This window comes from Anser cygnoides, chromosome 2 (assembly GCF_040182565.1).
Source record: "Anser cygnoides isolate HZ-2024a breed goose chromosome 2, Taihu_goose_T2T_genome, whole genome shotgun sequence".
Classification (NCBI taxonomy): Eukaryota; Metazoa; Chordata; class Aves; order Anseriformes; family Anatidae; genus Anser; species Anser cygnoides.
In genome coordinates this window covers 59,601,493-59,618,886 of record NC_089874.1, presented here as the reverse complement: position 1 = coordinate 59,618,886, position 17,394 = coordinate 59,601,493, and the positions used below count along the sequence as shown (strand labels likewise).

Here is a 17,394-nt window from a genome sequence, read left to right as displayed (position 1 = left end):
AGATGGGAAACTGTTCCAAGAAGATGAAGTTGTGAGAAAAGGCAGTGGTGCGCCCAGCATTTAGCTAGCTTTCTGACTTCTGATACTCACCACTGCACCAAGTCCATGGTGGCTATTTATGGCACTTAAGAGAGACAGCATTCAAGAAGACAAGCTTGTCTTACAAGATGGAGAAAGTGTGCAACCCCTCCCTTTTTCTTTCCTCCCCCCCCCCCCTTTTTTTTTGCCCTCCAGTGAGATCACAGCGTAGCCCCGAAGCCTGGGACACTTGTTCGTGCCCAGAATTTACTGTTGCAGTTTCTGGGCCTAAGCAACCCCTTTATATGCTTATCTTCGTCCTCTGCAGGAGACTGACATGGTGTATTGAACCCCAAAACCCACTACAGCCTCAGTAGTCTGCACTGAAATTAAATGTCATAAAATTCAGACATCCATATTTGTATGCTTTGTTTTTGCACACAACAAGTCCTATCGTGGTAGTTCTCAACAACATTCCCATGCTCCCAATGCCATTGGCATAAAGCAGCAGTCACGAGGTGATACCTGAAGTAGTTATGTCACAGCTCTCCCTCCCTAAAACAGAAGGATAGTAATACTGCTTTGAGTGATTGAATTGGAAGTAATATGTAATTCCAGTACTCCTGCTTATTTCCTACTAATTTGTCAAATGTAAGGTTGCCCATCCTGACCCCACCACACTTTCTCCTACCCACTGCAAAGCAAGGATCAAGGGATATCTAGAGCATGTTGCACAGGATGGCTTTGGAATACCTCCAGGGAGGAAGACTCCACAGACGCTGGGCAAGTGCAATGCTCAGTCACGCTCACAGTAGAGAAGTGCTGCCTAACATTCACACTGAACCTCTCGTGTTTCAGTTTGTGCCCACTGCCTCATGTCCTGGCATTGGAAACCATCAACAAGAGCCTGGCTCCATCTTGTTCACACACCCCCTACAGATATTTAGACACATTGATGAGATCCTCCAAGCTTTCTTTTTTTCTAGGCTGAACAATCCCAGAAAGCAGAGTGCTAAAGCAAAGGATGAATTAGGTTGCTATTGTTCAGTTGACTTACTTCTACTGCAAAAAGCAGTTCAAAAGCAAATGTGCCTTTCTTTCCCTACTGCTTTTCCTCCCTCCACATACATATGTGTCCCAAAGTGTCATGCTGTCACCATTCCCTGTTGAACACCACACACCTGGAGTCTTTCCATGTCACAACAAGAAATGCTTTAATCTGGAGAGCAGTGCAAATAGAATAGCTCACTCCAGAACTATGAACTGGTCTGGTTAGTTTTAGGCTTTGGACTGAATTGTGAGTGATTTATGATTACATCCGAATAAAACATAATCAGAAACTGTGGAGTGATAGTGGTGTATGTACAAGGAGGAGTGGATATTCTTCTCATGGGAAGAGTGTCCAGGGATGCTCCTGTTACACATGGGAAAGTATAGCCCATAACTCCAGTCTTTTGAGGCTGTGAAAGATGTGCTATGTGACTAATTCATTTCACTAATACATGACAAGACACTTTCATAATGGAAAAAATGAGCTTCCTAGATAATTTGTTTTTTAATGTTATCTTCTTAAGACTGTATATTTTCCAGTATGCAGAAAATTGGTGCAGAATAAAAAATGCTGATAGACCCAAAAATTTAGCTTCAAAACAGAAGCTTGTGGATTATAATTTTGTTTTAATGTATTAATAAAAGTCATGGTCTTCAAGGTTTTTCCCCAGAAGTCAGCCATGTGTTTTATGTGGTCTCTGTTTACAAAAAAGGCAAATGTAATTGTTTCAGGGGAAAACACAACAACAAAAAAAACCACTAGTCTACACCACAGGAAAAAGATTTCGTCCTGCAGTGTTCAAGAGTACTTAGATGGAAATTTAGCTCAAAAACTCTGTACTGAATTGAGCCTGAGATTTACCATTCAGCTCTGGTTGTGCACTGGTCTTAAATGTATTGCTGAATTTGTACTGAATTGAATGGAATAGCAAGATTCACTCTCTCTTCTTGAGTTTTACACAGGGTAATGACTTTGCTGAGTTCAGTAGAGTTATTCTTGATTTATACCATTATAAGCAAGAGTAAAGCCAGACTAGGAATGTATGTCAAAGCAACAGTGTTCACATTTGTATTTAATCTTTGTTAAATTAAATATTTGGAATAAAATGCACTATTCGCTGCTTTTGCCACCATGAAATGGCCTGATGTATTGGTTTTTTTTTAAGCTTTATAACATTGGTAATGAGGACCCATACTCTCCCAAACTTATTCTACTCATGTGGCACTTCTTCAAGTGTACATCTAATCATTTTAAATGAGGTATGACTTGCTATCAGAGAAAAGATTGGACAGCTTACTCTGTGGATGTGCAAACAATAAGATAGCAAAACTGGCTGATAGATACACAGAGCTAAAACTTACCAGGTCCACTCCTCTGCCCAAGGCTGGCACAGAAAAGGTGAAAAACTTCCTTTGCCTGCTCTCTACATTGCAATCCATTAGGTACACCCTCAAGTGTCTTATTTGCTCTTCTTCATTTGTGTTGGCCACTCCTTTCTAACAGGCCATTCTCCTCCACCCAGTACAAGAGGCTAGGCAAGCCAATGGTGCTCTACTCAGGCTTGGAAGTTCCTATAAGCACAGGATTTTCCCCTGGGGATGTTTTGTCTGGGCCTTTTTATGATGCAAAGGTCTTACTGGAAGAAAGAACTGGCCCTGCAAGGTCTGGGTGCCTTGCTGAGAGATGCATACTAGTTAGCATATATAATACCCGCTGCTGGTAGGGAAAGTAAGAAGAAAACCAAACATTTTTAGCTTCTGAGCAAGCTGTGCTCCTCTGACTGCGTTTCTCCCCAAATCCGCTTGTTAACTATGATTCTGTATGTGCCATTTGTGCTTTATGGGACTGAGAGTCTAAGCCAGCTTACTGGTGAAAGTAATAACTTGCTCATTAAATATTAATGGCAATGTTTTAATTAGTCCCAGGATTCTGGTAGAAAGCTAAGCCCTTCCTTCAATAACCAGCACTTACAGATGCAGTAAGTGTTAATAACCTAATAGGAAGCAAGTTAGGCAGGCCTACATTCCATCACCCAGAAAATGGATTTCAGGTAGCTTTTGAAGGATTGTTCATGCTCTAAACCAAGGGGAAAAAAAAGGAAGAAAGAAAAAAAGAGGGCTGTTTTTTAATACAAGAGTTGGGCTGTTTGCAGCACCTAGCACTGCAGCCCCATCCTGTTTCCTTTTTCTCTCAGATGTGATGGTTAGTGTGCTTCCTGCTATACAATTTGAACCTAAAAATGTCACCTGGTTTAGGGCTGGGGAGGGGAAGAAATTCAAATCAGACCAACAACTAGTCTCAGACTTCTAGCAACTGTGCTCCAAAAGACGAAACATAAGAAATCATGAGAGATTTAAATAGCTTTGCTTCTGACATGAGCTTTTCAAGCCACAAATGGACTTTTATAAAAAGAAGCAGGAGTATGCATGGGGATTATGCAGGAATGGGAATGGGCTGTGTATGTGAGTGTAACACCAGAAAGGATTCAGTGGGAACAGAAAAGGAATGAAGTTTTATCAAATCCTGGCCTAAAGGGCAACTGGAGCAACCAGCTGGTTTTCATCTCTATGCAAAAATGGAAGCAGCCAGTTTCACTGCCCTTCCTCCCCCAGCTCGCCAGCCACCAAGGTTTAAATTGGGAGAAACTTTCTCTTTACAGAGCCCAGTACGTTTCATGGACAACCCAAGATGAGGTTTTTGAAACATTATCTCTAGGGACAGATGATTTTCATTTTGGTAGGTAACATCTGCTTCTGATCCTGTTTTTCTTCCCTAGTTAAAAAAAAAAAAAAAAAGAAAAAAAAAGAGGGAGACTGAAACTTTATTCACTTAAGTAACTGGCCGGCTTAGGAGGTGTCTTCTGTATTTTCCAGTTTAGGGAGTAAAATGAAGTTGCACAAAGAAACATTAGGCTTTTGTCATGGCCAATAAGCAAGACAGTTTTTGGTTGTAGGCAGGGCTTTACCAGAGATCCACTGCAGTTTTCTGAACTCAGCGCTGCTGTAACTGAGGGAATTCTTGAAATACAACCCAACTTCAGCACAGTGTTGGAGTGTACTAACAAGATCCCATTTAGTACAACAGGGAGAGATCTGGCAATATGAGTGTCAGCTACACAGCATCACGCTCTAGAGATTTTTCCCCTGGTGTGGTCTAAATTAATTGTATGATAGGCTGATAACTATAATTATTTTAAGCTCAGTTGTGCAGTGGATGCAGACTTCTGAGGCTTGACTTACTGTATTCAGATTGAAGGTCGATGCCTACAGCATAATTTTCAGGCAGCTGAGGAAGCAGAGAGTGTTATTTATCCCATACAACACTCTGCATAACAACTGGCTTTTTGGTGCCACTCCTCAAAAGTGGCTGAAGATCACTATCACTTGGTAGCCCCAATCAAGCTAAAAAGCTATTACGATAGCTCTTATCCAGACTCCACCTACAACAACAGAGAGAATGCAAAGGACTGGGTATTTAATAGAGGGAGAGGAAGAATATTCAGACCATTCTTAGGGATCCAGCAGTCATTTGCCTTCCTGTTCCAAGACAAGTTCTAGTACTGTCAGTCCTACTACTTGTGTTTTCCTTGTAATCAATTTACAGTAGAGCAAGTGAGGTGTCGAGATGACATTAGTCATATCAAGCTCATTAGGGATCTTCTGCAGCTTTGCCACGCATTCTTTTGCATTAAGCCATGTCTACTGGCTGTCTGAACAGTGATAGCAGTATTTGTGAAAAACAGGTAATAGACCAAGTATTTAAGTCCAACAAACATAGATTTCATGATGGACATTTCTCCTGTACCATTCTGTTGGCAATATAGAATAAATCTATGATAGTTCATATACCATGACCTCTGGTTTGCCTGTTCATCCAATTTTTATGAACTAGCCCACCTGAAAACAGATGAAGTCATTTCTCAGTCTCTGTACATGCAGCATATTGCTCTGTACATATAGCAGAAGGAACACAATAGAGGAATTAGCAGTTTTAAAGATAAAACATTTCATGCTGTAGCCAAGATATTTAAACCAGTAAGTTCTGTGAGAAGTGGAATAAGAAACCCAGTGATCCTCCAGATTTGGGCTTCCTGGATTCTCCAAAACCAACTGAGAACTCAGGTCCCTTTAGCCTCTCCTCTGTTGAAAAGATCAAGACTCTTTTCATTATCCAGCCACCTGCTTCCATAAAATTCTTAATGCCTTCAGTATCTTGAAGACCCTGTGCCTCTTTGTTAGATCTGGTTATAACAGGGTAGGAGGTTCCCAAATGCTATATCCATGTATGTGTACACATGCACAACGTACACACAAAGAACAGTCATTTAAGTATTTCCTTAAGAAAGCTAACTAAAATATATGAGAATCAGCTAATACAAAGCCAGGTCATTTGCAAGATAACTGATAAAAAGTTTGTTGAACACTTGCTCAACTTTGTGGGCTTTTAACAGGCTTGCATACCATGGCATCCCAACAGCAACCTCTTAAGTACTCCCAATATGGAAGATTTAATGTTACAATATCAGCATAAACCGTCCCAACAGAAATGAGACTTTCATCCATTGGTTGCTCAGCCTTAATTAATAGGACGCTATTCAATTAAACCTCAACGGCATCTTTTGAAAACAAGTTTTATACCTACTATATTTCTTTTGAACAAAACAACCTGACCAGCTGTATTCCCAGCTGCAGGTTTTGTTTCTCCTTGTCCGCTGGCAGCCACAGCTACTTAGAAAGAGAGTGAGTTATGTCAACTACTAGTATTTTCTACAGTACATATTACATCACCTTCCCCGAGAAACATGTCTGAGCAGATCCCTTTTTCTTGCTTTCGTCTTTCATAATGTCCTTCACATTCCTCTTTCAATATTTGTTGTTCTTCTTTGTGGAAGCTCAGTTGCTGGCATTTTAAGGAAAGGTTACATAGCAAAAGGGTCAGCACCGGAGGTTTTTTCTCCCCCATCCTGTGCTCCTAGGGAGAAAACTGTAATGCATGGCACCTTTAGAGAAAAGTTGTTCTTTAGAAAAACCTACAGCATTTATTGCTGGTTCCAGAACAAGAAAAGGAATTTGGAGCATAAATTACATTGTCCATTTTAATTCTAACAAGTGAAGACGTAAGGAGGAAAAAGACCAAAAGACAAAACAAAACAAGGACAGCAAATTCATTATGCTCTGGTGTAAGCAGAATACCAGATCCCTAAATTTTACCCTCATCACTGATACTTAGGCAACTGTGCCCTGACCAAATTGCTCCGTGTCTTGCTTCTTAACAAGTCCTTGTCCTTATGAAACAGCCTTGGAAGTCAACAATCATATGCCTTTCAAAATGCCCTTTAGACAATATGTACCAGAGCCAATTGAAGTGGCTGGGAGCCTGCCCAGTTCGAGTCCACAGGCTTCAAACCAGGCAATGTAAGAATGAAGTATGTTAAGTCTGGGGACAGGATTTGGAATAAGCTGGGAATGCAGCCTACAAGAAAAAAAAAAAAAAAGACACTTCCAACCTTAGATGTATAAGCTTGGAAAGGCTTAATGCGCACGCTCACTAGTGTGAACACATGCAACCAGAAGTGAGTTGGCATGCGAGATGGCTGCTTTCTGCTTGTTTACGTGGGTTCTTTTACAGGCCCTCACTCCAGCAAGGCAGTGTGCACAGTAGACTAATGTGGTCTGTTACAGGGAGTCAGCTGAAAAGCCTGGTGAGGATGCTTATTTGAACTACAGCTAAATGGCTAGACGTGGAGTTGGGAGGTATCTTCTACTCAAAAGCAGCTCTACATTTCTAAACACGGTGGCTCCTGCATGATCTCCTTGAGCTGTTACAGTCTTTCTATGCAAACAACAGAGAAAGAAAACTAATTCCCAATCTAGGAAGGGAAACTCTACTAAATAAATGCCGTTAGCAATGGCAAGCTTATGTTCCTGGCCTGTCTGAGAGCCCACCAAGGTCAAACAAAATCTTTTCATTAACTGCAGTGGAGTCTCTATTACACTCTATTTGCATGATCTGTTTAGGATTAAGCATTTCTTGAATAACACACTGCTTTTAGTCCCAAAGCATTTTTCACACCATGGGACTCGATAACGCTTTGGTTCAGCAAAATGCTGAACAATCTGTGTCATGTTTAACATGAAGGGTTTCTGAAGCACCCCGTACCCTGCAGTAGTGCTCCCTGGGCTTCTGTTTGTTAAAGGATCTGTGAAAAACAATGGAAAAAAAGCAAGCTATTTTGTGCAGGCTTAAATTTAGTACAAACAGGTCAATACCTTTACTGGAAAACTTCTAAGGGGGCTCAAAAATGAAAAAAAAAAAGATTAAAAACCACTGCGCTACAACAGTAAAATCATCTAAAAATTAGTTTATTCCTTTTAGGATCAGTAATCAGGGGCAGATAACTAAAGCAATAGATAATAAAATAGCCAAGCAGTGGGTACACAGTTAATGTATCAGCACACTGTTGATGGTATATAAACAATGCTAAAAGAACAGGAAATTATTAAAGCAGAAGGCAATACTTCATTTATTATTTAGCTGGGCTTGCTGCTTAGGAAGTCACTAATACCTGTTCATAATGAATACTAGAAGGGAGTACAGGCAGAAACTTGTCTGTTACCCAAAGGAGTATGACTGATGCTGAATGTTTCTCTTACTAATCTTTCTTAGAGCCTGAACTTCACTTCAAAAAAGGCAAGATTATTTGGGAGGTTCCGTTTTCATGCTTAATTGTAGAATCAGACATTTGTTTTGAGCAGAAAAAAACATCAAAGAACAATAAAGCCCAGAGCACCTGTTCCGAACTTGGTCTGCAGACCTGTGAGTTCAGTGTTGGATTGGGAATGTCCTTCTCTTTTCTGGGAGATAGAGAAGAAAAGGAAAGAAAAAAAAATACAGTCCCAAGTATTCTGTTCTTGTTCCAATTGACCTGTCTGGAGAAATTCTAGAGAATTTTGTCACTGGCCTCCGTGTATGTAGAAAGGCTTCTGTGTATGTAGAACAGCACCAGGAGAACAGATGGAGAGATCAGATAAGAAGGGGCTATACCAGAACTAGGACTAGCAGATACAGTATAGGGTCCCTGGCATGGTCCCTAGACCCCTCCATGGACACGCTGTGAACCCCCCTTGTCCCTTTTTACAGAAACCACTCTCGGGATTGTGCGAGTACTTAGATGGCTTAGATGAACAGGCAGCTGCCTCGTGCCAACCGATTGGGAAATGTTAGGCATGAGGTGTGTCTACCAAAAGATCTGAATCAGGATTGCAATGCCCAACTCAGAGGCCTGAAGTAAGTAGGCAATGTCAATCCAGGCCATCCACTCCCCTTCCTGAAATGCCAAAGTTGAAGATTTTCCCACCTTCCTTTTCAGCTGCAACAGATTTATGATGGAAAAGGATGATACACTTAATTTTTCATTTTTTTTTTTTTTTACACTTAATTTTTCAAGCGCCAAAAATGCCACAAAGAGTGCTTTAGGTAAATGCCAATGAGGAGCACTTGAGGAGCATACAGAAGCCCCACGAAGGAGGAATTGCTATCAAAGGTAAAACCCATTGGTTTAGTAACAGTCTGGAAGCTGCAGCTTCTACAAAGAAAAGGTGGATTTGGGACAAACAAAAGTGCGTGAAAGGGAATTTCTGACCATACTTTCTCCCACACACATCCTGACCTTCTTTTTACCCCTTTCTCTCCTCCCACTCTATCCCTCATCCTCTTGCCCTTTTGTAAAATCCAAAATAGCATTGATCGTGTTACTACTACTGATCATTTGTCAAAGATTTGTCTCCTCCTTCTTGGTATGAGCTAATCTTTCCCAGCAAGCCTTCTGGTGAGATGAGTCAGTGGCACAAAGAACTGACAGACTGGATGTGGTATTTATTTTCTTCTGCTTTTTTCAAGCATGGCAGTATCCCACATCTACAAGCAAACAGGGAGCAGTAAGAAAACATACTACAGCTGGGAGCTCTAAGGGTAATGTCCGCAAAACCTGCAGCTTCCAGTAAGAGCCATGTATTTTTTCATACTCTTTTTTTTTTTTTTTTTTGTTACAAGGGATTGCAGGATGTTTACTCAGCTACACACTGTGTTAAAAGTTGCAACATTCATCTTTAAACATTAATTATCAAGGCATGATTGCTTCAAAAATTCACTGCCTGAGGCCAGGGCCTAGGAAGTGGAAAATGTAATTTCAGAAAGAGATGAGAACAAATGTTGAGCCTTTTAATTGCAGGTTTGTACAAATGACTAACAGTAAAGCAAAGATTGTTTGGATGTATTTGTTGTTCTGAACGTTGAATTCAAAGCATAACAGAGAGTTGCCTAGGGTTTCATTTCTGCTTTTCTTTTTATAAAAGTCAGAAAAGCTAGTGAATTTCAGGGAGGTGGGGGAAGTACATTTCTAAAAATCCAGTAAAATCTTTAACTAGACTGAAGAGAGAGAGAAAGAGCAAGGTAAACAATGTGTGCAAACTCAAAGCAATAGTTGCTGGGCAGCTACTGTGCTCATTTTGAGTTTCATTTTGGAATGAAGACTGCAGTGATTCTCAGCACCTACCTCCAACTCCTTCAATTTTACATAAATCTATCTGGAATTACCAATAGTACAACAACGGATCGGGTTTGTTTCATAACGTGTGGCAACATGAGATTCCATGGGGCTGTTTCTCAATACTGCCGTACCGGATGCCCCAACCTGAAGTGGACAGAACCATTGCAGCAGCAATGGCTGTTGTCCGTGTTCATCTCCACCCTTCTGACCTCGCTGCTGGCAGACTGGGGACAGCCCTGTGTGAGCACCTTTGCAGGGCACCAGAGGCACTTCTTGTCCCACCAGGGTAGAGAACTCGCTCATCCTGACCCCCATCACCCTTCAGGACATGCCTGGGAGCACTCAGCTGGTGGGAGATGTAGCTCACGGTATGGTAGGCCTGAGGCTTGTTTCTTGTGTGACCATAGGAGAGCCCATAAGGACAAAGTCTGTGATGGGTGTAGTTACACACAGAAGCCTAGAGGCCGAAGAGACTTCTGATTGTGACACTCAGCTTTTCTAACGCTGACATCCACCAGGAACCTCCAGTTCTGCTTCTGGGTGTGCTCAGAAGCACTTCTGACCTCATAGCACTAAATGGCTTGGTGCCCGCCTCCCTAGGATTGAGAAACAGCATGTCACTTGGCTACCTGAAGGGCCTGATCCACTAGGTGTATCAAAAACATGCCAACCCATCATGTTTCATCCAGAGGAGTGGAGAGAAGACAAGAAGATGGTTGTGGTGACAGTGTTTGCATCCCATCTCCTCTCCGTACTTGTGTTTGTCTAACAGTTTTGTACTGAAAGCTTCTTCCCCATGATCTGGGAGATCTAGTTTCAACACACTCCATGAATCTTGCTGATTCAGTCTGTACCCTCCTGTTAAATGAGGAACAACAGACCTGCTTTACCCCACAGTTATTCTCACCAGGTCCGCACTGCAGACCCTCACCCACAGGCCAGTTTTGCAGAATGGCTCATGACCACACTGTTCAGAGCTAAGCAGACGTGCTGCGTGGTGCTCAGCTCAGGTCCTCTCTTACGACCCTGTGGCTAACACTCATTATTTTCTGTGAATGGGTTTGGTGGTATTTTTTCAGTTCAAGGCATGCAGAATAATAACAGCTTTATACAGCAGGCCAGCAGAGCAGCACTGGGTTAAAAACAGTACCAAGCCAGAAGAAAATTGTTGTGTGTTCTAGGAAAAGGATGGGGGGAGAGGACAAATAATGCTACAGCCTAACATGGAATTATGTTGAAACACTGTTCTGGTTGGAAGGAAATATATTTGGTGTCTTCCACATTTATCCTGTCTGTCTGGAGCAAACCCTGGAGTGAACTACACGGCTGACTACATTCAGGTTTCCCCTTGGGATACCAACTGATTTGTTCCAGAAGAGAGCTCAAACACTAATTGCCACAGGCAGTATGAGTGGCCAGGAAACCTGTCCCTTGAGCAAAACAGGAGTGTGCCAAGCTGCTAGTACGGACACACCATTTTAAGCAATAACCTTACTACTTTGATAGGGCCCATGGAGTTCAGGAGGGGTATCTCTGCTGAGCTCGCTCCACTAAGGCAAAGCACCAAGCAGAACATCAAAAACTAGGTAGAACAAAGTGCTGTACAGCAGCCATCAATGGGTGGTAAGGTCAAATAAGTAACAACAACATTCATTTTCTCACTACTCCTCTCTCTCACCCAGGTGGGTGCTGCATTTGTAGGGTGATGCCTGGAAGTGTAACGCTGCCTGTCACTGCAGGAGAAGACCAGGGCTCGCAGTCTGCCATCCTCCCCTCCTTTGCCAGCAATTCGGTGACCAGTTTTAGTTCTATCACAGGTACAACTGAGAGAGGGAGAGGAGTCTCCTGTGCCTCTGTTGTTGTAGCTCTTCTTGACAGCAACTGCTCTCTGCAGAAACCCAGCTGCCACTATGTTTTCCTGACTGCCTTTAATATGATTGTCAAGGACAGAAAATATTAATTAAATTTTAATTGATAAAGTGAATACTATCGGGTTAATTATAGCTATTTACAGGGAGCGTATGGGATTTGGAGGGCCTACCTTCTGGTGTTTTTGCACAAAGTGTTGCCTCTTCCTCTATGCTCTAATTAGCTTTTTTTTTTTTTTTTTTAATAGCCAGTCTCCCCATGATTGCTCAGTAGCTCCCATTTTGTTCCTCATCAGCAGTTCTCCAGCACAGCTGCTACAGAAGGGAAGCAGCCTTGCAGTTTGCCTTGTAGGGAGCAGGTGATAAAGAATCTATCAGAAGTGGTATAAACCAAAAACAGGACCAAAAAAAAAAAAAAAAAAGAGAGGCCCAGACCCCAGACCAGCCTCTGATATTGTTTAGAAAAGGGACTATGTAAGAAACAAAGGATACATGGGCAGAAACAAGACGGAACAGCAACATCTGAGGTTGCAGCAAGGTCAAAATTCTCCTCTACGTACACAGCTCTCTTGTCCAGTTGCATGTTCTGCCTTCCTGCATATGCATAACACCAAGCGTTATCAACAGGAGACAAGCACGTGGGAAAGGGCAGACTGCTACAGCACAAACTCAACTGCACAACTCTGAATGATTTCTCCTCTACTCCTTACTTGCAACACACGCATTTCTTCCTTAGTGGTAAAACTTTTTAAAAATTTAAATGGACTTAATTATTTGCATTTGAAAAGCAGTTACTTTTAGCCACATGGTGTATATCTAGAAAGAACAATGGTCCTTTCAGCACATTGTTAAATTGAAGGCACACAGTAAACATAATGTGCCCTGATATCAGGAGTTTATTCCAGACCATTTTTCAATTTCATACCACTGCATGCAAATTAATAGTGCCTAAGAACCAACACACAAGAGAGCTTGGAACTTCACGGGTTATTTTTGGTGTTTTCTTCCTTCCTTCCTTCCCTCCTTGATTTCTTCCTTCCTTGATTCCTTCCTTCCTTCCTTCCTTCCTTCCTTCCTTTTCTCTTCCTTTCTCTTCCTTTCTTCCTTCCTTCCTTTTTCTTTTTTTTTACTAAAATGATCAACTTGACCAGCAGGCAGCCTGCTGCTCTCCCTCAGGTAGATCTCCTCCTGTTTGCCAGTGTTCACGATTGAACGGCTGCCACGGAGGGAGCAGAGGGCAGCGGCTGGAGGCCGAGGAGCAGCAGCAGCGCAGCAGCCAGCTCCCTCTGCCAGGCGGCAGCTGGCCTGGTCGCCTGCCTCCCCCTTCCCATGGCAGCATCTGGCTCTGCATGGCAGGCACAGGAGCCCACACTTGGCTCCTGCTGAGGTGAGACAGCATGAAGAAAAGAGGAAGAAAGAGTTTTTTTGTAAACAACAGCAATCACACTAGGAAAGGAAAATGGGGAAAGATGGGACAACATGGAAGGCAGGGTATCCCAAAAAAACTGCATGGGTCTGTGGTTACTGAGGTTGGAAAATCATTGCCTAAATTAAGAAAGCTATCTTCCATCTCAAGAAAGGAAATGTAAAAGCTCTCTTGCAGAAAAGTTTAACTTGTCTGGCTTCTCAAATGTACTTGAAAATTTTATGTACTTCTGTTTGCAGTAAAATGTTTTCACTGCCCGGGGGCATGGAGCTGAGTGCTCTTCAGCACCAAGGGGTCTTGCAGCCACCCCAGCAGGCACTTTCCCAGAACCATAGAATCAAAATGGCTTGGGTCGGAAGGGCCTTAAAGATCATTTAATTCCACCCCTCCTGCCTTGGTCAGGGACACCTCCCACCAGACCAGGTTGCCCAAGGCCCCACCCAGCCTGGCCTTGAACACCTCCAGGGATGGGGCATCCACAGCTTCTCTGGGCAACCTGTTCCAGGGCCTCACCACCCACTAAGAGTTTCTTCCAAATAGCTAATCTAAATCTCCCCTTTTAGTTTAAAGCCATTACTTCCTGTTTTATCACTACACTCCCTGAGAGAGTCCATATCCGGCCTTCCTGTAGGCCCCCTTTAGGTATCGGAAGGTGGCTATAAGTTCTCCCCAGAGCTTTCTCTTCTCCAGGCTGAACAACCCCAGGTCCCTCAGCCTGTCTTCGTAGGAGAGGTGTATCTTCAGACAGGTTTTTCTCCACTTTAATGGCAGGACTAATTTTGCAATGAGGTTGCAGAGACACCACTGCTTAAAGCATTTGGTCCCCCCAGTTCGTGCCACGAGATCCTATCACATCTGTAGCTATCACCCATCTCCTGACCAGTTACCCGTGGGGTCAGAGGGCTGGACAGACAACGAGGGCACGGTTTTTTCCCCTCAGGCTGAAGGGGAAAGCTGAGCTCCCGCCTTGCTTGCGGTGTGAGGGCTGCCGCTGCCACCTGCTGGAGACATGTGCGGGCGTTATTCCTCCCCTCCCGATGGAGGCAATAATGTAAGGAAGTTGTCTTAATTTCACTCCCCCTGCACCCCTTTTACATCCGTATGTAAGTAACAAAGAGCTGGGACTCAGGGGGAGAGCTGTGACCAGGGCAGCCGCAGCAAGCACCGGCTGCAGGCAGAATTTAAGAAAGTGCCCAGCCATCCGGCCTATGTCCTTCTATTGAAAAATACGTACAAGTAGCAAGGCAAAATGCTCCCCACCCTTGGCATTTCCTCTTCTCCAAATATCTCTGCAAAACAACCAAGCATGGAAAAAGGAGAGAAGAGACTGTGACACTCAGCTTAAGAGAAATCTGTGGGTTTTATGGTAGGGAGGATGAGCGGGAGCACGCAAGGGCCCTCGCTGACACCAGTGGAACCGTCTCAGGGGTTCACAAATATTAATTTCAGTAAGTACTGGCCTGCAGAGAGGGATCTGACTGGTCTTGCTGTCTGACTAAACTTAATGGCCATGTTTGAATGCAGACATCTTGCAGCCTTGCCATTTGTGTCGATGGCAGTCGTGTTCTCAATAGGAATTGCTCTCTTGGAAATCCAAACCACAAACTGTTGAGTGTGGTTATACCACAGGCATTACTGAGAGCAAGACTAAGGTTAGGGAGGCCATCTCATTTCTGAAGGAATCCAAAATTACATCTCCAGTGAACAGCAGCTGCAGCTCTGCCTGTGTCTTAGAGCTGCAGAGTGGGACCTGAGGACTGTCATCTAAGTGGCAAACAGGATGCGACAGGATGCATACACCGAGCACGTCCTCAAAACCCGCCAGCAACAACTTTCAGGGTGCAGAGGAGATGTCTCCAAGGAATGCTTTAAAGACCACAATTAGGAGTGGCAGACCAGGAAGAGTTGAAGTTGGAAAGAAATGTCTGAATTGGTAGAAAGCAAAAAGGAGCCAAAAGGAAGAGACATGGGGATGATGCAGAAGGAAGGTAGCAATGAAAAGTTACAGGCTATGGCCAGCAGCACTGCAGGGCTCCTGAAGACTTGTCCTTTTGCCCCAAACTAAGCTGGAGTGTAAAAAAATGTGGATTCTGTGGAGTTTGAAGCTGACAAATGCTTGCAGCAGTCACAAACATGCAGCACCTAAAACAACGTGTCTCAACTTAGTGGCAGCTTTTTTAGGGATTATTGTAACATGGGACACTGGTGATACAGGCAATATGCCTGACAAAATGCCCAGGTAATGCCATGTGGTTTACACCGGGAACTTAAATGATGTAAGTATTTATAAGGAAGCTGCTGCTCTTCTATACTGCAAATGATAATTATTTTCATGTCAGAGACCACAGCACAGCAGTGATGTGGAGTCAGGCTAAGGTCCCATAAGGAAAGGGTACAGCAGTGGTGGAGTAATATATTTATTTCAGCAGCTGGAGGGAATGTTAGCTACTTGAATTATTTTTTCATTACATTTATTTTAAATCTGTCAAGCCTTCCTTTAATACACACATGGTTCAATGATAAATACCAACTGTGCGGTGGTATTAAAGCCACACCGTGGCTGTGATATTGCCGTGTTAGGGTTATATAACTCACTCTCAGATGGTGACCCATCTAGGCTGTCAGTTTTTATAGTCAGACTCCACTTCTGTTTCTCCATTTCAGCTTAGTTGCTGAGTAGCTAGCCCAGAAATATGTAGTTACTGCTTTTTTATGTAATAACTTCACTGGATTTTTTAAAATGTAGATTTATTGAAAATAGCAATAAGTTATTTTCTAGAACTGCATCATCTAAGCAATTGATGATAATAGCAGTTTACTCTCATCAAAATCTAATGCCTACAGCTGCTAGGTCTTACCTCCCACAGCTCTCCGGGAAGGACGCTGACAACTCCTCCCTGAAAATAGGCTTCAGCATGATCTGGAATTTTGATCCCTGCAAAAGGATTTAATAAATAGGTGCCCTGCTCTCTAGCACCGATACTTGACATTGTTGTATGCTTTATAACAAAGGGGGTCAGTGAAGTCCTTTCACTCTCTTAGGCTACAACGCTGAGGAAGTAGCAAGATCTGTACATACACATTTTATAATTTCCCATCTGTATTGATTTTAAAAGCATCTTTAGCATGCAAGCAGCTGTTTAATGTATTTTGACCCCAAACCAGGGCATTTGCATTAGTATTCCCTCTAGAACGTTTGTCCTTTCGTGTCCATGCATTAAGGCCCTGTTTAAAATCTGTCCATGTCCCTAATCTCTCTGGGGAGCTTTCCCTGAGTATTCAATGCTAGTCCACAGTCTGCAACAAAAGAGGGAGGGAAAAGAGACAGAGAGCAGTGTTTATGCATGAAGTTAACAGCCTTTTCACATAAAAAACATACGTACACACAAAAGCACCTCAACTACGGAGCCTGGCATTTCTACAGCAAAGTTCTGACAGCATGTGCAGTTTTTCAAGTTAACTAATTTACAATAAGGGCATAAGGCATCTGAGCTCCAGATGCACTCATTCAGACAGCCAGAGCCATAAATAAAATAGAAAAGAATGCTCTCACTCCAGCATGGGTTTTACAGAGATGTGTTGAAGGTCTAGCAGATGGGTTTTTCTGTCTCAGCTTTTACCTGGGTAACAAAGTAAATGCATAAGGCCGCTTACTGGCTCCTTCAATTCAAAACCTTTGCGTTTGCTCCCATATGCTCCTGTGAAGATACAGCTAATTTAAACAGTGAGCAAAATTCTACCCCCCAGGGAAGCTGATGGCAAAACTCCCGCTGCCTCCAGCAGGCTCTGGATGTTGCTCAACAGAAATGCAACTGGACGAGCTTTGACTAACAGCATAACAAATACTGTAATCAAATTTGTATTCTTTCATCTACGGATTTGCCACCTTAATGCTGCCCCTGGTGCTGCTGTTGCCCTGTGGTTCTTGTCAACGAGCAAACTAGCTGCGGAGCTGCTGCTGCTCAGACTGGGCTCACTGCATCCTCTGACTATGCTCACAAGTAGCTCTCTTCCGTGGAAGGATGAGAAATCCTCTTTTGAATTTGGACAAAACATCAAGGCATTTTGTCAAGCAGTAACTTTGTTTTGCTCAGTCTATGTGCTTTTCTAATGAAGTTCTTATACAGCAGAAAACTGGAATCCTGCATTGGAAAGAGAGCATACCAGGTAGCAGAATTTTCACCATCATCACTCAGTCTAGCTTTCATAAACTTAAGTACTCTTTTTGACACCAGGCTGATGTTTGTGCAGATGGCAAGGAAATTTTACAGTCCATTTATTTCATCCCTGATGGATACAGTTAATGCTCACTGTTAACAATGGAACACACACACATACATATACAAACAGACATGCATATACAGCCATGCTAAGAAAATATTTCTGACGTTCTAATAAGGAATTAAATTGGCAAAGGCATATTCCTGGCCTCAGCAGACACTAGAAGTTCATCCCCAGAACTGGGTATTTGGCTGACATTAGG

The 17,394-nt window shown here is 42.9% G+C and overlaps 1 protein-coding gene across 2 annotated transcripts in view; it reads right to left on the bottom strand.

Annotated features, from left to right (window-relative positions):
* Nucleotides 1–17,394, bottom strand: part of COA1 (cytochrome c oxidase assembly factor 1) — a 52,662-nt gene that overhangs the window by 20,152 nt on the left and 15,116 nt on the right. Inside the window, exon 1 of one of the 2 annotated variants that reach the window (XM_013192063.3) lies at nucleotides 15,770–15,843. The exons of the other annotated variant lie outside the window; for it this stretch is intronic. Coding sequence (XP_013047517.3) covers nucleotides 15,770–15,828 — 59 coding nt within the window. The 5' untranslated portion in view covers nucleotides 15,829–15,843. Of the gene's footprint in view, nucleotides 1–15,769; nucleotides 15,844–17,394 lie in introns of those variants that run through there. 2 annotated transcript variants of the gene reach the window in all.